At 41.9% G+C, this 21,549-nt stretch overlaps 1 protein-coding gene across 1 annotated transcript in view; it reads right to left on the bottom strand.

The window, feature by feature from the left end:
* Positions 1-3,242: 3,242 nt before the first annotated feature.
* The window catches only part of gli3 (GLI family zinc finger 3), a 133,966-nt gene continuing 115,659 nt past the window's right edge, over positions 3,243-21,549 (bottom strand). Inside the window, exons 11-15 of the mRNA XM_047349586.1 lie at positions 11,972-12,121; positions 11,696-11,860; positions 11,130-11,420; positions 9,508-9,895; positions 3,243-9,121 (exon numbers count right to left, since the gene is read on the bottom strand). Coding sequence (XP_047205542.1) covers positions 6,810-9,121; positions 9,508-9,895; positions 11,130-11,420; positions 11,696-11,860; positions 11,972-12,121 — 3,306 coding nt within the window. The 3' untranslated portion in view covers positions 3,243-6,809. The remainder of the gene's footprint in view (positions 9,122-9,507; positions 9,896-11,129; positions 11,421-11,695; positions 11,861-11,971; positions 12,122-21,549) is intronic.

Genomic DNA, 21,549 nt, shown 5'->3' with positions numbered 1-21,549 from the left:
GCCAGATTACAGTTGGCAAATACACTCAGACCTTAAAGATTGGAGACATGTCCTTTGGTCTGATATTGTCTAAAACGGAAGTCTTTGACCATAATTACCAGGGCGAAAGCTTGCAAGCCTCAGAACACTGATCCAGTTGTAAAGTACAGGGGTGGCAGCATCATTTTCTGTGGCCGTTCTGCTGCAGGAACAACTGGTGCACTTCACAAAATAGACATCATCATAAAGGCAGGAGGACAGTATGTGGAAATATTGAAGCAACATCTCAAGACATCAGCCAGGTTATTAAAGCTCAGGCTGAAATGGGTCTTCTAAATAGACATTGACCGTAAGGATATATACAAATGAGTTACAAGGTGGCTTAAGAACAAAGCCTTGATTTCAGCGCTATAGAACATCTGTGGGCAGAGTTGGAAAGATGTGTGTAAGGAAGGCAACCTATAAACATGACTCAGTTACACCAGTTCTACCAAATACAAAGGAAATCTGTCTAAAAGTAAAATAATATATTTTTTTATTAATTTACTGACCTAAAACAAAACAAAAAAGTTTAGTTTAACTTAATTTGAAAAAGTGAGGAATAAAGCTTATGTGTCTTTTTATGACTATCCCTTTTTTGAATGAAGTTACTGGGTTAAATTAACGTTTGATGATATTCGATTGATAGAGCTGCACCTTTACAGAATACTATCTGAGGGACCTCACCTTTAAATTTCTTCATGATTGCACTTGTATTGAGCTACTGAAAAGCAAAATTGGAGGTCCAGTTAGAAAAGGTGGCCATTTTTGCTCCATTTTGAAAAGTAGATTGATGCAGGGGCTCTCTGTACTTGTACAGAATGTCCTAAAAGGGGGCCTCAGATAGCAGCTGATGGGCCGTCAACCTCAAGGGGTCTGTAAATACAACCAGGCTGCAGTGGGAGAACCACCGGTAAACATGTCAGCATGAATGACCCGACTGGCTAACAGCTGCTGGCTTTAATCTCAACATGAAGAGATTGTGACATGTAAACAAACAAGCCCAACCTGATGATGTAATATCTCAGAAGCGTCAGTAGAGGGCGTCAGAGATGGATCAGAACTTGGTGAGGAAGTGTTGTACTGCACAACATGCATGGAGTTTGAGAGTTTTTGCATAAGAAATACTGAATGGAAGTGGGTTTGAGCTCCATTTTTAATATGTTTCATATGCAAATGGGTCATAATAACAATAGGCCTCTAATAGGTTAATGAGAGAAATACACCACAGATTAAGACAGTTTATCAAATACAAACTTGTCGTGACGCTTCATTGTTTTTGCTTCCTTACTTCAGTTTGAAGGCATTTCACTAAAGATCAGGTCTTGATGTTCAAGGGGTTCTGCAAAATCCTTTTGTGATTCAGTTGAAGATTTGCTGCCCCATTTTGCATAAATCTCCATTTATATGACTGATATTATTGATTCTGGAGAGGGGAATCTTTCGAGCTTCTTCTGGCAACAACTTAATGCTCACCCTCTACTGATGATCCACATAGCCCTGTCTTTTAGTGTTTAACCCTTTCTCTCTCCTAGACATGGCAATTGACTGAGCTTTTACTGTAACTAATTATATGTGCTCTCTTTCAGACTCTAACCTTGAAAACTGGCTCAGAGTTTATCTGTTCTTTCTTTCTAGATGAAATGATTAAAGGAGCTACATCCATTAACATTTACTTTTCCTTCCCATAAAAAGGACTCCTGGATCAGTGCTTCTTTGTTCTCTTTGTGTCTCTGCTCTGTTCTCTCAAACCCCCAGTCGGTCGTGGCAGATGGCCGCTCACACTGAGCCTGGTTCTGCTGGAGGTTTCTTCCTGTTAAAAGGGAGTTTTTCCTCTCCACTGTCGCTACATGCATGCTCAGTATGAAGGATTGCTGCAAAGTCAACGCCAGTGACTGTCCACTGTCTCTACATGCTCATCCTGGAGGAGGGAATGCTGCAAGTCACTGACTGGATGCAATCTGCTGGGTTTCCTTAGATAGGAAATCTTTTTATCCAATTTGAATAAATAATCTGACTGCACTGTTCAATGGTTAGGATTAATTGGAATATATGTACCTGACTGTTGTGAAGTGACTTGAGACAACATGTGTTGTGAATTGGCGCTATATATATAAAATTGAATTGAATATTCCTACTTGCATGCCTTCATTGTGAAATCTAAGCCTGTGCTTCAACATGCATGTGGTGAATTTCTTGTCTTTGCCAGTCTGACTACATCAGCTTGTCGATTGACAATCCAAAACTTTTTCCATTTTTATATCCTCCTGAAAACATTTCCTCTCACTCTGAATCAGCTTCGAAACCACTGATGTGGGGTGCTGGAAGTTGCAGATTTGGTTTAATCTGGCAACCAAATTTATTAGGCAGTAGATGAGAATTGAAGTAAGGTTTGTGCTTCGTGTGATGCATGACGACGTTTTTACATTTGTGTTTTATTTAGTTAGTTCTTCCACAGCTCTCTGCTAATAATCATAGACTTCCAGCTAAATGCAAATGAAAAAGTCTTAAATCAGTTTTTAAAACACTTCTTTCTGTATTCATAACTTGTTTTTTAATAAACAAAATTAATACCTGCCTGCTGCTCAGGAGAATGTGTAATTTACAGTGTCATGCAAAGCTATTCATATCCCTTGAAACTTTTCACAATTCTGTGTTGTATTGGGATTTTATGTGATAGGCCAAAACAAAGTAGCGCGCAATTGTGAAATTCAGGGAAAAATATACATTAATTATTTCATCTGTCAGTCATTTTCTACCGCTTATGGGTCGCGGGTGCCTATCTCCAGCAATCTCTGGGCGAGAGGCGGGGTACAACCTGGACAGGTCGCCAGTCCATCGCAGGGCAACACACAAACAACCATGCACACACTCATTCATACACCTAAGGTCAATTTAGAGTGACCAATTAACATAACAGGCATGTCTTTGGACTGTGGGAGGAAGCCGGAGTCCCCGGTGAGAACATGCAAGAAAGACTCTCTTGCATGTCTTTTCTTGCAATCCTGGCCGAATTCGAACCCAGGACCTTCTTGCTGCAAGGCAACAGTGCTACCAACTGCGCCACCGTGCAAATATAATCTGTTTCCCTTTTATTATTCCATGTGCGCGGCTTTGGGGTTGTTCATTTTACGCTTTTTATACGGCCATAAATTCTAATCATGTCTGTAACCAGTCTCTATTATCCAAACCTGTCCCATAAAAAAAAAATCCCAGTCTGAAAATATATTTTAAAATGTTTTATTAAAACCATACAAACATTTGTTGTCAGTTATAAAAGAGTGAAGCGCCTCTTCCGGCGGAGTTGCAGCGCTCTAAGCCAGATCTGCCACACCTCTGACTGAGGGGGGGCCCCGGGAATCCTTGATTTCAAAGTTCTTTGTTGGTCCCAGGATACTCCACATTTCATTTACTAAATCTACAGAAAGAGTATTTTATTTACATATATATATATATATAGAGAGAGAGAGAGAGAGAGAGAAAGAGAGAGAGATCTATATTTATATAAAAGCACAATAAATGTGAAAACTTGGAAAATAAAAGAAAAAGTACAATGTATGTTGCAAATCTTTACTTTTCAGATATTCAGACTTTTCTTATATAAATGTCCTCATTTATTTCCGTTCAGGTTTCAAAGTTTCACCTTTTTTTTTTTATCAGTATACACAATGGAAGATTGGCAGTGATCTCTCTCGTTTAAGGCACATACCTCAGTCATTTCCTCCTGTTAAAGGAAATTATCTCTACGTCTTTGAAACAACAACAAAAAAACGTCCTCCAATGCACAGCTACAAAAATGACAAAAGTACCCAAGGACAAATTAAAAACACAAACAGTTTTGTACCTCAACTCCTCAATATTCAGTGCGCAGCGGCAGAAGACTGCAAAAAAAAAAAAAAACAACTAACACTGCTGGACAAAGTCACTGCAATACTTGATGGCAGTACGAATTAGGGGTGTAACAGTACACATAAGTTCGGTACACTACAACAGAAGCAATTAAGCCAAGCCATTTGGACCGACCGGCTTTTAGCTGGTTTTATGCTGTATAATATTACATGTTTGTTGTTTTCATCTTTTCTTTTATGTTCTTATCATCTGTGTTTTTCCTGTAAAGCACTTGTTGGTTTTGGACCTGTAAAAGGTGCTATATAAATAAAGTTTTCTTCTATGTCTTCAAGTTAGCAGAGTATTTACAGTATGCTAGGATTTGTGTACTGGCAGATGCTCAGCGAGAATACAAATATTTCAATTTTTTTTTTTTCCAATTTGAACTTAATAGCGCCCTTTAGAACATATGTCAAACAAAATCGATTAAGTCCAAAACAGACTAGTCTTTTTTTTTTATGAAATAAAAACAAAACTAAACAAAAAAGTTGTTTTTTAGTTCATCTGAAAATGTCATGCCAAATAAAAAGCAGAACTGAATAACGCCATCTAATTTGAAAATGTAGAATAAATAAACTAAGGATTCCCTGTTTGAACACTAGGTGGTGCTAGTAAGGAACTTAGTTGCAATTAAAAGCGAGTTTCAACTATGCGACCCACAACTTCATTTCAAGGAACCTTTTATTTCAGCCTAAGCTTCGTGTGTTTCCATGTTGGGGCCCTAAATCAGGCAGCTTGAGGAAATGACGTCCATAGAGGCTTAAAGGATCCTCCTCCAGCAACAATGATGGTGCTTTCATTTTAAGTGTTATAAGTGTCCATAGATTTCTGCCCACCACGACAGAAGACTGAAAAATCCACGTTTAAAACACTGAAATCAGACCAATAAAGCGTTGTTCTCATGTTGTTTCATTGTGGTTGTGGTATAAAAGCTAAGTAAAGCCACAGACTGTGGAAATGTGTAACTAGAACTGCTTTTCAATGAATTGCCAATTTCCAACTTCTGAGTGTGCGGGGAAGAGCGAACAGGGATTACAGCTGCAAAAATAACCGAGATTTCTAAACAATAATACCGCGAACCCATGAATCTGTCACAGAGAGATTACTCTACATAGGAAGTTGTAACATTACCAGTTAAAATCTTTAAAAAATTGCCTTTGACGAGAACAATATTCCCTCGGCCTCCTCAGAAACGGAAGTCTGCATTTAATTTAATTAACTTCATTAATATTTAAGTTAAGGATAACTGTTTTTATTAATGTATTTGAAAAACACAGCAATATTTAACATGAGTGGCTGGGTTTAAATGTTGTTTTAAAGCAAAAATACCAACTATTCCTGTCTTGTGAAAATATGAACTATAGAGTAGTTTAAACTGGAAGAAACAGATACTGGTACTATTGAACCAGCAGCATCCTCCCACAACAACGCTCCACCTTTACTTCAGGATACATCCAACCCTAACCTGTGTATCTGATTTGGCCCTGGTTCCTGCAGTGGATATGGTGGTGGTATAAAAAAAACTTCCCTGGTTCCTGGAAATGTTTCTTGCAGCAGAAACGAACCTTAAGTGTCAGGTGGTTGATGGTAGCTTATGTAAATTGTATAGAATAAATAGAAAATTGCTTGCCATAAGCCCCCAATTATATGATCACTGGGTTTGACAAATTTACAACGTTCGTTCTTCATTCCTGCCATATCACTCGAAACCTTACTCTGCACACTGCTAATTGAAAACAACCGGGTGTGTCTTCAGACTCATACAAGTGATTATTACCAGCCATTTTTGCATTAGTTTGGTGTGGAGTGCTTTAGAAAGTCCCTAATCCTTTCGTTTTTTGTTGTGGTACCCAACAAAAAAACAGTACAAAACTCATTTAGTTGATAGTGGTGATCGCGTGTGATTGACGTATTTGTCATCCTGTTGCATGTACCTGCAAATCCTGTCTGTACCGTGGTGGTTCGAGAACAAATGAATGTACCCTTACACCCCTAGTACACAATCTAGATTTTTAAGAGCTTTGGAGAAAACAATATGCACAATTTGCTATCAAACAAAACACATCATGTTTACAGCAACTCTATGTTGAAAAACATTTCATGAGTTAAGACATTTTTCAAAACCATAGAAGTACTCATGTCCATGTAAGCACACGCAAAGCACCAAGATTTCTAGGACATAGCGTCCGTTTACACATCAGTTCCAAAGAGCCGTAAAATTGAACATTAAAAATTGGAGCACAAACAGCTACAAACACTTGTGAGTACCTTACTAGACTAACTAAAATCAAGCCAATAAGATATCAAGTAGAAGACGAACTACAGCCGCTGAAGACTTGGAAGTTTTTTTTGGGGGGACAAAAATACCACTTGGTAAAACTTGGTCGAAGCAATAAAGCATTTTACAGACTTACAAAAGCAACACAAACAAATGTGAATATACCACAAATCAATAAAGTTGTCCTCAGGGCCTGTTAAATGGACGACCCATGTCTTAGCCGCAATGTGACGTTAAAAAGGTTGGCACATGGGGCTAGTCTTTCTAGTCCTATAGACAGTGTTCAAGGTTTAACTGGAGTTACATGCATTTTTACAAATAGCTAAAATAGTGACAATACACAATACTGATTTAAGGAAGATGAGCTTTGGCTCACCAACACATACAAAGAGAAGGGCTTTCAAAAATAGCCTTAATTCCAGAAAGGGAATATAACTTTATTTGTACATATTAATGACACATCCCTGCTCTGTTTGGGATGACATTTTCCTAAAATAAAACAGCATGGCAACTGCAACCTCTTATAACGTTCTCTTTATTGCCACTCTGTGTCTTAATCTTCACATACACCATTTTTTTTCCATTTTTTATCCCTTGTAGAGGAGAAAGGGGAGAGAAGGAGCAGCTATTGCATGATGGCTAAGAACTTGCTCTCCTCAGCGAGGGTGGTGAGGAGGGAACTCATTTCTCCGATGGCCATGTTGCTGAGGCCAGGGGCAACGCTGTTGAAGGTGGTGGATCCTTGAGGGGTTGTGAGGCGTGACGAGGTTCTTGACAGGCCCTGGAACATAGAGGGGCTCAATACCTCAGAGACCAGGCTACCCTGATCATAACCGTCCTCCAGCATGGCACCAAAGTCCAGATTTACCCCTTCGTCTAATACGTCTGGCACTTGGCCATTAACTGTGCTGGTCACTAGGTCTGTACCAGGGGAGGGAAGGGCGTTTGCGTTCCTGTTGTAGCTCCCTGGTCCTTCTGATGCAGTCATGGACTCTAACAAAATCTGCTCTTCCAAAACAGGGAAGGAGGAAGACTTGCAGTCGGCTGGTCCATGGGAGATACAATCCACAAAGGTCTGCCCCATGTTTCCATGGTCTAGGTTCTCCAGTTTCAGCCCTGATACTTCACACACAAGAGAACATTGGTCTCCACTCCTCTGTAGCAGTTGGGCTTGGCTGGGGTTTAGGTGGATTTCACTCGAGCTCTGTGGATTGAAGTACTGCTGGGTTTTGACCAGGTTTTTGTAACTGTTCATTGGTGGGTATGGGGCATGTACTGGCCGGTTGTGATCTGGAGTGGTTCCCTGGGACAGGCTAGGTAGACTGTCTATGGAGGCCCGTGTAAGCATGAGGTTGTTTCCAACCTGCCACATGGTCCTGCTGTTGTTCTGTTGGAAATGGCTCTGTTTCAAAGGTCCAGTGGACATCTGCTGTTTAAGGCCTTGAGGTAGTGCCCCACTGATTCCCTGTGAGATGTTTGACATGCTTGTACCTCTCATCTCCATGCAGGAGTTAGGCGATGTCTCCAGCTTCACCCCAGTGTTATTGTAGCTAGAGCTTTGAGATTGGTTAGCCTGTGGGCAGCTGCTGTGGAAATCCACAGACACCTGCTGGGGAACCAGCGTGTTTCGTAACCTGCCAGTTGATGCAGTTATGGGTTCAGGCCATTGCATATGGTGGCATTGTACCCTTTGAGGAGACTTGTCAGCACTTCCTGAGCTTACTTCATTCCACTGGATAGGAAGCTTACTAGGACTCTTCCTCTCTAGTATTTGCTGCGGCTGGAGATGGTGAGAGCCAGGGAAGGTACCGTTTACCCCTACCTCCACAGCTGGATAGGAGCTGTCCCTTTGGCTAGAATCTATTTGCCTCTCGTTCTGAATGTAGCCTCCATCCATCTGATTCTGAGAGTGTAGATACTGCACCAAATCATCAGGCAAAATATCTTCATCTCCAAGAAATAAGCCAGCTTCGCCTTCATCCTCCATCGCCAAGGCTTCCAAGGCTGCATTTTCTGCAATGCTACCAGTGTTTGTTGAGTGCTGCAGGCCTCTCTGCAGGTTGCCCTCTGAGCGCGTGTAGTTCTGAAGGGTAAAACTTCGATACTCAGCTGAAGAATTATGAGCCAGAGGGGGAAGAGGATGGAGATTATTAAGGCTGTTGAACCGTTGCACTGGAGGCAGACTACAAATTTCTGGAGCCTGTGTCCGTACTGGGTCACTGGCCCTTCGATTCCCATTAAAAGCTCCCTCGCCAGGATAGAGAACCCTCCTTCTGTAACCTGCGTGTCCCGTAAACCCATTGTTGTACCCACCATTGGCTTCACCACAGCGAGGGGGCCTTACTAAAGGTGGTAGGCTGCGATTGCTGACACCCTCCTCCATCATGCCCATGTGGCTCTTCAGACTCATACGTTCCATGTTGGGTAGAGGAGTGGGGGGTGGGCCGCCAGTAGCTGCTGCATACTTGGCCTTAAGGTGATAATGCTGTGCAGGGGTTAAATTGAGCATCCCTCGTGACCCACCTCCTCCTCCATAGCCAACTCCTCCCCCACCTCCACAACTTCCACCTGAGAGCGTTCCAACACCTCCTCCTGCCACTCCACCTCCGTACTGGCTAGCCTCACTAGATCGGCGGGAGGCATCTGTGGAGATGGGGTCATAAGAATCGGTGGAGCTGAGGTTGTGGAGGCGGCGGTGATGGTGGGCCGGCATTGTACCATCACCCTGGGAAGCCTGGCTGGAGCGCCGACTGGAGAAGCAGGGAGAAATGCCTGAAGAGCGTCGGCTGCTGCTCAGGTAGGCTGAACTGGCGGTGCTCCCACTGCTGTCACGCCGGTCTCGGAGCAAACTGAGCACTGTTAACTCTGTGCTGGATAACTCAGGGTGAGCAGGTGGCTGAGGAGCAGGCAACCCCCACTGCCTGCCCAAGCATGATCCTGAGAGGAATGGAGGGAGAACGTTAGGACATCTATAGAGAAACCAAGGAAAATGGAAGTGTGGTGAAATAAATATTACAGAAGGATTAGAGATAAGAAGCCAAAAAAAAGTTAAGTGTGGAGAGATATCTCAAACAGATGTTACCATGGACAACTAGCAGCAATTGGCCATGAAACATCGCATTACATGCTGTTCTCTCTGATATGATGTACAGCTTGATACAAAAGAACATTTTTCATCATTTGTTTTGCCTGAACCTGTCAGCCAGAGGCAGTAAGATGGGAATCAGAATATTTCAGGTCTGTAAATTCTGTCTACAGGTGAAATACAAATGAATACAAGATGTGATGCCTGTGGAAATTTAACAGAAGTTTTACAAACTTACCCTTCACCAAGATGTTGGGCAATGCTGAACCTTTAGGGGGTGGTGTGGGAGACAGGGACCCAAGCCTGGGCAGCGCTCCGTTCACCTGCTTCAGCCTCTCCATCTTCATGTGCTCCATCCAGCGCAGGGGCCGGCCAATACTTCGCCTCGCCTGCAGGGTCAACATGGCTGCGGTGGACACCGTGGAGTCCATAATGGGGACTGGCTCCCCCTCGCAGTCCTCCTCCACCTCCTCTTCGTTTTCCTCTTCCTCCTCATCCTCCTCCAGCCCCTCCCCTGGCGAGCGTCTGGCACTCACAGCAAGCTGGACTCCACTGCTGGGATAGGTGCTGACGGGGGACTGGTCACTGCTGCATGTAGACTGACCGCCAGGGCTTGGCTGAGACGTCTGATGGACACAGACAAACAGGAAGCAGCAGCATAATTAAAAGGTTTATCTAAAGTCACACTAAGAAATATATACCATGGCATGACACGGATGCAATGCAGTGCTTCAAAAAATGCAGTCTCTGAGAAATCGTGTAAGTTTGCGATACTGGGCATTGCATGTCTCAGCGCCCTCTATGAGTGACTTGTAGAGATGCACCGATCAGAATTTTGTGGATTTGTTTCTGCCCTGGATGGTCATTAATTATTAATGTTGGGAGCAGCAGTGACATTACACCGTATGTGAGGAGCAGTGACTGTAAAACTGAATTTTACAGTTTTAGACAAAATGAGTTGACTTGAACTCTCTTTAGTGTCCTATATTACAAATAATATTAATAAATACAGCATGTCCCAAGGCAGGTATGAGTTGAAAGCTTAAAAGGATAAAACAGAGCAACTTCCTGTTATCTTCTGAAAGTCTCACTCTCTATCTCACTCTTTCACATGTTGAATTAATGTCACATAAAACTGGTTCTTCTGCTTTATATGTATCTGTGATTTCTCTGACTTTAATATTCAAACATGTTACTGATATCGAAAACAGCCGACATTTAGTCTTTTTTACTCAGTAACAGTGTCCACCGCGAAGAATGTTAAAGTGAACCTTGACCCGGTAGTGCTTTTATAGGTTTATGTTCATAAAAAACAGATTTTTGAGTTTAGTTGGTCATCAATCAGGGTCAATCAAGCAAGAAATCCTCTCAGTCACCAGATGACTTCTTGATGCATCTCTAGTTTTAAATTGCAGTTCTCCACAAAAGGCATGGGCACTGCTTACAGGAAAGCATCGTAATGATAAATTTAACAAAAATATAAACAATGAGAAAAACTGAATATTCTTTTATGAATTGAAGATGCTGAACTGGATTGGGAACAAACATGGCATGTTTAGGGTGAAAGCTTTGACCGGTTACCACAGGATGAGCAACGACTAAAACGGCAGGATGAGATGAAGGGCAAACGAATGTAGTGTTAAACCTATCTCACCTGATTACCCACTGTCCTTAGAAAGGAACGGAGAGAAATGCCGAAGCATTGGATAGAGGAAAAGATGAACTCATTAGAAGACGTCAGTGTGAAAACCCTTTATTTGAATACATTTTAAGCATTAGAAACATAAATTATTTATTGTCAGAATGTTAGAAAAGTAAAGAAAATGTTAATGTGCCACAAAACAAAAAATGAACTCTTACCATTGGCTTCTCTGTCTTGATAGATTTCACCTGCAGACATTCATCTTGTTTTGAGGTAGCGTGGTTGAAGTCCCTTTGGTCCGTGTATCCACCCAGGGGCAGCTGTCCGGGCGACCTGCCCTGGCTGTTGCCCCCTGGTTCCCGCAGCTGAGGTGGAGGGCGTGGGTAATCGCCTCGCTGTTTTTTGGTGACGTGCGCCTCTGGCCCGTGTACTGTCTTTACATGCTTCCGTAAGGAGCTGGGGTCTGTGTAGCGTTTGGTGCAGCCTGGGATTTTGCACACGTAAGGTTTCTGTTGGAGAACAGACAGCAGAATTTAATGAGTTTATTTGAACGGGCTTCCTACAAATGTTTCATGTAGAAATTACATTTCTTACATACATACTATCATATTCAAATTTCCAGAGTTCTCCACACGATTTTTGGGCCATTTTTAGAGAGAAATACAAAGAGATACTATAAATTTACAGTAATTTCTATAAATGTCAAACTTTAAATATGAAATCTGCAAAACACAACTGCAGAATGGATGGATGTATGAACGGATAGATGGACCTCTCTTAGTACCTCATTGGAGTGCGTGCGGTTCTGATGCTTGGCCCGATCCGATGCATTGGAAAAAGCCTTGTTACAGCCTTCATGTTCACACACATAAGGCTTCTCACCCGTATGGGAACGTAAGTGAGTTTTCAGGTTTTCCAGGCGGGAGTAGGCCTTGGCGCAGCCTTCAAACTGAAGGTAGAAAAGATTAATTACATGTACTTTACTTTGTACATTACACTATGAAATATACAATATAATCTGCAAACACTGAGTTATTTTGACATTAATGAGCATCCTTACTGTGCACTTGTGTGGTTTTTCCCCAGTATGTCTGCGCATGTGGACCACCAGCATGTACTGCGCCTTGAAGGGCTTCTGCTCTCGAGAGCATTCCTCCCACCGACACACAAACTCCTTCTTTTCACCATGGATGTGGTCATTGTTGATGTGCTAGAAGAAGAAGATGATTTTGATCATTTTGAAATGAACAATTTATGGTTCATCTTCACTTTGTTTTACAGTAAGTTTATTTTCCTTCCGGCTGTTTTCTTTTTCTAATTTCTTCTGTAGGAAAGTTCACAAAGGCTTTTGAGACTGCATCCAATCAGAAATTTTTCAAACCAACCCTATCACTTCACACGACTATGGGCCCTCATCACTTGGTGACAAGAGCCGACAGTTGGGCTGTCGTTGCAACTTTTAAACTGTGAAGAATGGCAGCGGGGTAAGAAATCAAAAATTCAGTCAAGGCTTCTGAAATATGAGGCCTTTATTGTAAGGATCTGTCATTTTGTTCTTTGTTTACTTTGCCGTTAAAGGTTTTCCCTGTTCCTTTGATTAGCAGTTTACTTGGTTTAGTTAATATTTGCTTAGATTCTTGTGCTTGTTTACATGTCCTAAGACTTAGTTACTATTTATGTTAGCTTATGTTTAGGTTTCTTTTCCCTGTTCCTCCCCTTGTCTTTAGATCCCCTTCAGTTATTATTTACTCAGAGGTTTGCTTCCCTTTAGATTATTTGTCCTCCCCGATTCCTTATGTTTATATAGTTTTATGTGTTAAGTTCCTCTCTGGTAGTTGTAATAAGTTATTGGTTACTTCCCTTTACGTTCTTGTTGTTTTTCGATTGTTGGGTGTATTTTGTTTTTGCTTCCCTTCTCCTCCTTGTGAGTTAGTGGTTATCTTTAGATCTAGTTTACCTTTGGTTTATTTTATTGTTTAGTTTCTCTAGTGTCCCTGCATCTCCCAGTCTGGTCACCATAGTGACCATTCATTTCCTCAGTCATCACAGCCAGTTCCCGCACCTGTTCCCACTTCCCATCTGATCACCTTAGCTTCCTCTCATTGGTCCATTCTCCTCCACTCCCTGCTTATATACATATATTGTGCTCATTATTCCCAGTTGGTTCCTCATGTCTCATTCCTGTGAAATCCCTGATATCTCCTGATTCTGGATCTTTGTGTCTACAGTTTAGGTAAGTCCGTCTCTGATCTATATTAAAGAAAGAAGAGTAAATCTCACAACGCTGCTTCCGAGAATTTGTTTGCGTTTTGGTCCAAACCTTCCCCCTTACACTGACATTTATATGTCCAGCCAGACATTTCCATTTTCTCTATTTTTCTTTTTCTTCACTAAACTGCTGTGTAAAAACAGGAACGTTGTGGATGTTAGAGGAATGAAAGAGCTGAGAAGAGGAAGGAAAAAAACAACTAAAACCCTCTGGGGACAAAGTCAACATTAGGCCCTCTTTAAGAAACAACAGAGTGGTGGCCTCTGAAGTGCCTTTTTGAGAGCAATTTAAACCCATAGAGACACAATATCCTGACTAAAGGAAACTGCCGTTATTATGACATTCCTGAGAAGCCAAAAAAGGCTGTTTAACCTTAAGGATTGGATACAAGTAGACAGACTTTAAGTTGAAAAGCTTGTGAATTTTGTGCTTTGTTGAAACATTTATTCACAAGGCTGATAAAAACAAATGCAGGACCAGATAAAATAAAGATTTAGCCTGAGGAAATTAGTAAACAATATCACTTTTGCACCTATTCAGTGTTGCTCTCACTGGCCATCTTGAACCATGACATCCAGTGGAACCCACACTAGTTTAAACTTCCCAGTAAAGGTAAAGAAGAATGGCCAACAAATGAGTCAGCAGTAAAATGAACACTAAAATACGATGCCTTGTAATCCTATTCAGACCCTTCAAACATTTCACATTTTGTCATGTTGCAACCAGAAAAGTCAAAGATGTAAAGTATTTTGCTCTCTAGGAAATCTCTGAGGCCTTCACAGAACAGCTGTATTTATTCTAATATTAAATAACACACAGATGGCCTAAATTTAATAAATATGTGTCTTCTCATTTTTAATATGATTCTTCCAGTTGATTGCAGATTTAATTTAAGGACATCAAAATAAAAGGGGGGGGGGGGGGGTAAATACAAATGTTTGCCTCACTTCTGATTTTTTTGGTAAGTGAATAAAAAAAAACATATGTTGCTTCCACAATAATGTTGTATTTTATGTTGGTCTGTCTTAAATAAATCTTAATAAAATTCAATGAGGTTTGTGGCTATAAAATGTCAAAATGCAAAAAAAGGTCAAAACCAGGCAAATTACAGGAAGAATGGTTGGAAAATTAGACAGCAGTGACATTCCTGTAAATCAGACGCCCTGCTATGTTGGTCAGAGCTTCAGAAAACCTGACTTTCTCTCTTTCTCGTCCTCTTCGTGAGGGAATCCCAGCGGCAAGCGATCGGTCTGCTGTGACCTGTGTCCGATATCCCGCGGCTGAGAGCGATGGGAGAGCGCTGTAGAGTTGGATCATGCGCTGGCAGCAGGCACGCTCACACACATCTGCTGTTTGTACAAATGACGGAGGTCGTTGACGGGCGTGATGCATTAGGCTCTGAGCTGACAGTGAGGGGGACAGGCAACACCGTGGGGGGGTGGGGTTGGGGGGTTTGTATGGCAGGACTGCAGAGAAACATAATGGCATGATCTAATGGCAATTCTTATTGAATCAATAATCTCCATGCTGAGCAGACAGGTCCCGTTGGTCGGCTAAATCGACAAACAGGTGCTGATAGCTGTGGAGCGGTGGGTTATTCATCTTCCCCCTGCCAGCTTATCGGCCAAGAACTGTAAAAACGCCACCAAGATGGATTTAGGAGGGAGCTGCACGACAGGGAACGCATGGAACGTGGACACAGGGGACACAGGCACCGGCTGTGACGTATGAACAGTGTATTTCCACACATGCACAGGTGCAGGCACTATTCTCTTGGTTCAGCTCCCTGTGGTTCAAGCAAAAACAGCCTGCATAGAACCAATACTTAGGCAGTAGCACTAAATACCGCAAAATGGCCTATTATATCTGTAGGGTTTATTATCATTCTGCCAAAGGAAAACAGGATGAGCATGGTCAAAGTGTCATGAACTTTGCAGTGAAATCAAGAGAAGTAAAAATTTCAATTTTTCAATAAGATTTAATTTGGAAGTGAAAAATTACTCAACAGCTCCCCCTAAACTGCCGTCCCTTGGACCAATAGCACTACTAAATATTGCTACACATACAGGTCCTTCTCAAAAAATTAGCATATTGTGATAAAGTTCATTATTTTCCATAATGTCATGATGAAAATTTAACATTCATATATTTTAGATTCATTGCACAGTAACTGAAATATTTCAGGTCTTTTATTGTCTTAATACGGATGATTGTGGCATACAGCTCATGAAAACCCAAAATTCCTATCTCACAAAATTAGCATATTTCATCCGACCAATAAAAGAAAAGTGTTTTTAATACAAAAAACGTCAACCTTCAAATAATCATGTACAGTTATGCACTCAATACTTGGTCGGGAATCCTTTGGCAGAAATGACTGCTTCAATGCGGCGTGGCATGGAGGCAATCAGCCTGTGGCACTGCTGAGGTCTTATGGAGGCCCAGGATGCTTCGATAGCGGCCTTTAGCTCATCCAGAGTGTTGGGTCTTGAGTCTCTCAACGTTCTCTTCACAATATCCCACAGATTCTCTATGGGGTTCAGGTCAGGAGAGTTGGCAGGCCAATTGAGCACAGTGATACCATGGTCAGTAAACCATTTACCAGTGGTTTTGGCACTGTGAGCAGGTGCCAGGTCGTGCTGAAAAATGAAATCTTCATCTCCATAAAGCTTTTCAGCAGATGGAAGCATGACGTTCTCCAAAATCTCCTGATAGCTAGCTGCATTGACCCTGCCCTTGATAAAACACAGTGGACCAACACCAGCAGCTGACACGGCACCCCAGACCATCACTGACTGTGGGTACTTGACACTGGACTTCTGGCATTTTGGCATTTCCTTCTCCCCAGTCTTCCTCCAGACTCTGGCACCTTGATTTCCGAATGACATGCAGAATTTGCTTTCATCCGAAAAAAGTACTTTGGACCACTGAGCAACAGTCCAGTGCTGCTTCTCTGTAGCCCAGGTCTGGCGCTTCTGCCGCTGTTTCTGGTTCAAAAGTGGCTTGACCTGGGGAATGCGGCACCTGTAGCCCATTTCCTGCACACGCCTGTGCACGGTGGCTCTGGATGTTTCTACTCCAGACTCAGTCCACTGCTTCCGCAGGTCCCCCAAGGTCTGGAATCGGCCCTTCTCCACAATCTTCCTCAGGGTCCGGTCACCTCTTCTCGTTGTGCAGCGTTTTCTGCCACACTTTTTCCTTCCCACTGAGGTGCCTTGATACAGCACTCTGGGAACAGCCTATTCGTTCAGAAATGTATTTCTGTGTCTTACCCTCTTGCTTGAGGGTGTCAATAGTGGCCTTCTGGACAGCAGTCAGGTCGGCAGTCTTACCCATGATTGGGGTTTTGAGTGATGAACCAGGCTGGGAGTTTTAAAGGCCTCAGGAATCTGTTGCAGGTGTTTAGAGTTAACTCGTTGATTCAGATGATTAGGTTCATAGCTCGTTTAGAGACCCTTTTAATGATATGCTAATTTTGTGAGATAGGAATTTTGGGTTTTCATGAGCTGTATGCCACAATCATCCGTATTAAGACAATAAAAGACCTGAAATATTTCAGTTAGTGTGCAATGAATCTAAAATATATGAATGTTAAATTTTCATCATGACATTATGGAAAATAATGAACTTTATCACAATATGCTAATATTTTGAGAAGGACCTGTATAGAACTCTGTGAGACTCTTCAAATAGTCACTTGGAGGTATATTGTAAACTCAAAAGGAAGATACCATTTTGGATCAAAGTGGCCATTTGACGTTTTACACATGCTGTACTTTAATGAAATCCTCCAAGGGATTTTTATATGAGGGGTTCAAATCTGCTTAGTTTACAGTTTTCATCAAAAGGTGTGGGCATGGCCATACCTCAAACCTTATTTCAAGTTCTGAAACATAAAATTACGGTTACTAAAACAAAAGATTGAGTGAGCATTATCAAATTGACTATACGTGATGGTAAACAGGTCCTGAGAACAGGAAGCCAACTGTTTTACTCATGGACTTCCCTTTTTGATGCCTATCTGCATAAAACTGTATCAAACGACCGATAAGTTGTTAATTGCTATTGAAAATGGTGACATTTCAATGTCCTGGCTGTGGCAGTGGTGTGAATTTTGATATTAGGATGTTGTCCATTTTAGATTGTAGTTTTCCCCAATCAAAAGCACCAAAAACAGTGCAAAGGTTTATTGAAACTCGAAGTGTTTTTTTTTCTTTTGGTATTTTATTTTGAAATAAAATTCCACAGTAAGGAGTCACATAAAATTGCATATGTCAAGCTTGGTGAAAATGTACGTATAAACAGAGGAACAGCTTCATAACGCTTCTTGACATTTTCAAAACACCCTTGACACTTATCTTGTTTTAATGCAGAGCTACACAGTTTCATACAAGCATGCGTCTCTCCAAGACCTACCAAAAAAAACCCTCCATAGCAGCAATGCGCTGGACGAAACAGGAAGTTGGGCATTTTAAATTTAAAGTTGCCATTTTCAAGCTCTTCTGCCATTTATAGCGCTCATATTTTAATGCAAACTCCTCCTAGATGGTATCAGCCATTATTTTCTGTCATGGAGAACTGAAACTTATCAAAAGTCAAAGTTTTCATCAAACGAGGGGGCCTGGCTGAACATAAAACATCTCTTCTGCTAAGACTCGAAGACAGAAAGTCAGGGTGACACTAAACTTGCTATGCTTAATCCAGATCTAGTCATATTCTGACATCACCTAAGCCCAGCCCACTGACAACAGGAAATCCTGTTTTACTTTTGATGCCCAACTTTGACCTTCTTAACCAACTCAACTTTAAACCCTGCTTTGACAAAGGTATGTGAAATTTGGCACACATATGTTACCTTTCTTAAGCACACATACACAACCTCAAGGTCCTACAGGAAGTCGGCCATGTTGGATCAAAAGTGTATTTTCCACATTTTGGATTTGGGTGAACTCAAACATGGGTAAATAGATTTTTGAGTATCATCTTGAAAATGAATCAATACATTTTTAATGGGGGATTAAAATCATGACGCTCTAAGAAAGCTTGAGTGGATGGCCAAGCCTCAAAATCCAACTTTTTTCCATAAAACCAAATCGCTCTATGTCCAAGCACATTAAAGGTTTCTGTGTCCTTGCAGTCCCCTGCCAAACACTTTTACGTTGTAAGTTTCTGTCATCCACTTAGCCCTGCCCTTTGGAAACAGGAAGTGACTTAGTGAGTCTGATGACAGATTTATGTCGAAAAGTAATCCTAACCTTACATGATTGTGGTCCTCCCCAATCTTTCGTAGCAGGAACAGGAAGGTGTCATAACTCAAACGTGTTGGTTTCTTTTCGGAGACTCTAACCAGGTGTAATTTTCCAGGCTCAAAGCCTCTGGCCACCAAAGTGCAAAGATCATTTAAAGCTGCTTGGAATACACAAATCCTATCATTATATTCCCTGCTATTTCCCACCATTTGTTCACTTCAGTATTCTTTTCCATGTTTCCTTATCAAACCCTCTTTGGGATGCTGCCTTCATGCATTAGAATGCAAGCGTGCATGAAAAGAGGGTCTGTTTACAAGGCAATTTCACAAAGCGATGGGACCCGCAACACTGTTTAGCTTTATCAAACATTGCCTAATAAATCATATGCTCTTTTGTGATGTCAGTTGCTGAAATGCTTTGTGTAAAGAGAGGTGGAGAGAAAAAAAGCAAAAGAATGAAAAAGGAAAAGATGGAAGGCAATGAGAGGGAGGGAGAAAGAGGCAGTAAATGAAAGTGGGAATTGAGAGTGGGTTAGTGAGAGAAGGATGGAGGATGAGAGAAAGCGAATGAGAAGCAGGGGGCAGGGAGCTGAAATTGGCATGTGTAATTCAGCAGTCTTTTCATCTCGGAGTAAGATACTCTAGACAGATAAGGGTCTAATCCTTCTCGTGATCAAAAAAAGCAGCGTTTTACCAATTAAAGGCCTGTGCCAGCAGCCAGAGAAGAGAGCTGAGGGGGGGGTGCTTTTATACTGCGCTGGCGTTTATCATTCTGTAACACTGGGGAAGCACACCCCAGGAGTTTCAACAAGGCTGCACACATGGAGTTATAGCCTTCCATCTGAGAACATCACAACACCAAGCATGTGGCTGACCTGGTGGTAAACTGCAGGAACATGTACGTATGGCCCTCAACGATCTTCGGAAACCCTGATAATAAACTTTCAAAATCTGTTGGTTGCTTGCAGCTCTACAAAAACAGCATATCATCTAAAGTTTTCACTTATTAGCACTGGATGAATTTGGTTGTCTTGAGCTGTGAATGTCAGATGATCAGCCTTTTGGCCAATGACAGGCTAAGACCTTTTCTTTCAGTGATGCATATTTAGGAGCAATCGATCCTCCCTTTCTGAAAACCAATTTGTTTTTCTTTAGAGAAGGAACATTTCCCAATTACATTTTGCTCTGATTGAGGGTGCGTAAGCAGCAGCTTTGCGCAATTCATTTGCAGTCTGGATGCTGAGGGACTCCACCGCTACGACTGGGCCTCCTGTGAGTGCTTTTGGACAGGTGTGGGACCCCCAGCAGCACCTGCTGCTCATTACGAGAAGAGTAAGATCAATGTGTGCTTTTCTGTCAGATTCCAAGAGTCTCCAATAACAACAGAAAAAGTGGGTAGCTTTGTTGCAAGTCAACAGAGGTCAGAGTAGTTGCACAAATAGTGTCAGTCACTAAGTTGGCCACACTGCTCCCTTGTAAACCTATCTGCTGTGAACAATCGCTAAAAGATCAACAAGAAAAAAATAACACATTGTTAAGCAATGCCATAATAGTAAATTATGCCAGTAAGGGTTGGCCTCTAAGGCGACAAAGAGTGGAATAAAAGCCTACTTCAAGAGAGACATTAAAGAAGCCACCAGGCCTTATCTTTAAAAGTGTTCCCTCTGAGGGGAAAGAGAGGAGGGGGAGAAAATAATAGAGAAAATCAGGAGGGGAGAGAGAGGGAAAATCCTCCCCCCAAAAAAGGGGGAAGCTAAAGAATCTGGAGCTTGAATCATGATGGAGAGGTAAAATGAGTAGAAATATTAAAAATCAAATGATTATTGCAAAAAAAAAAAAAAAAAAAAAACTGACACGCGCCTCGCTTTGCTGACTGGGTAGGCCTGATAAAGTGGGCCAAATTGCAAAGATCTGATATTTATCTTATCGGTGCCACCGTGAGCATTTAAAAACACGTGATAAAGGAACGCCGGTGAAAAGCATGTTATATTGGTGTAGAAATATGCATCGAGAGCACTACGAGAAGCGCTTTTTAAACAAGGTGGAAAGCAATGGGTGGCGTGAAGGTTTAATTACAAAATTAGGCCAACCACAAAGAAATGCGATAGTTAGGTATGGATTTCTCACTAGTAATACTTCAAAAACTGAGTCGTTCTTGACATACCTTACAACACTGCAGTCATATTAAATACTTCTGTATATGAAACCTAAACATTAAAAGAGCTTCAGCTGAGGAGTAAATAAGAGAGTTTTTTTTTTCTAACGCTTTTCCTCCCTGAAGCTGTTTCAGAAGACAAATACGGGGGAAGGGACGCTCCATTGTTTGGATATATGGAAATCCCCACCACCACCACCACCATCCCAAACCCCTCCCAGAGAGTGAAGAGAGCCACTGTGGTCCAAATACTGTACTTATCCTATTACTGAGGGGGTGGGGGTGTGGAGAGATAAGAGCATTTTCCCGTCCGCTTTGCTGAATTAGAGGGGCAGGGATTCTGTAGACGAAGACTGTTATTGGCATCTCACCACATATCTCCATGTGCATTAAAAATGAGAAATAAAACATCACATCAGAAAGTCTGAGGCCAGAAACAAAATTCCCAGACAGAAACATGAAAACTAATCAAAGAGGACATTTTGTTTCCCAATGATGGCAACCAGGCTGCGAGTACAGCAGGGGGAGAAGGTGAGCAATATTTGCCTCCATTCCTTTCCCAACCACTTTTACTCATCCCACCTCCTAAAACAGGGGCAAGAAGTTGTCAAGATCCTCAACCTTTTGAGCTGAGCCCTTCAAACACAGGAGGCAAGCCCATTTCGTGCTGAGGATATCAATTATAGATAGAGGTTACCACCGCAGCTGAGGATTGCGATGTCAAGACGGCAAGTAGACAGCTGTGGAGAGCTTAGGATCTTTCTATCAGATGTGTCCTGATGTGTTTCTCAGCTGCACATGTGTATGTGAGCATTTCCTCCATCGCTTGTATGGGTGTAATTTCATCACTTGTCCATCTCCAGTTTGGGTTTTCGCTCAGATGAAGGCTAAGTGGTTCAGATGCCGCAAAGCAAAGCTAAAAGCAGCTCTGGCCACAGTAGAGGTGACACGATGATTACGCTAATG

Source organism: Girardinichthys multiradiatus, chromosome 21 (assembly GCF_021462225.1).
Source record: "Girardinichthys multiradiatus isolate DD_20200921_A chromosome 21, DD_fGirMul_XY1, whole genome shotgun sequence".
Lineage (NCBI taxonomy): Eukaryota > Metazoa > Chordata > Actinopteri > Cyprinodontiformes > Goodeidae > Girardinichthys > Girardinichthys multiradiatus.
This window is presented reverse-complemented; position numbering and strand designations above follow the sequence as displayed.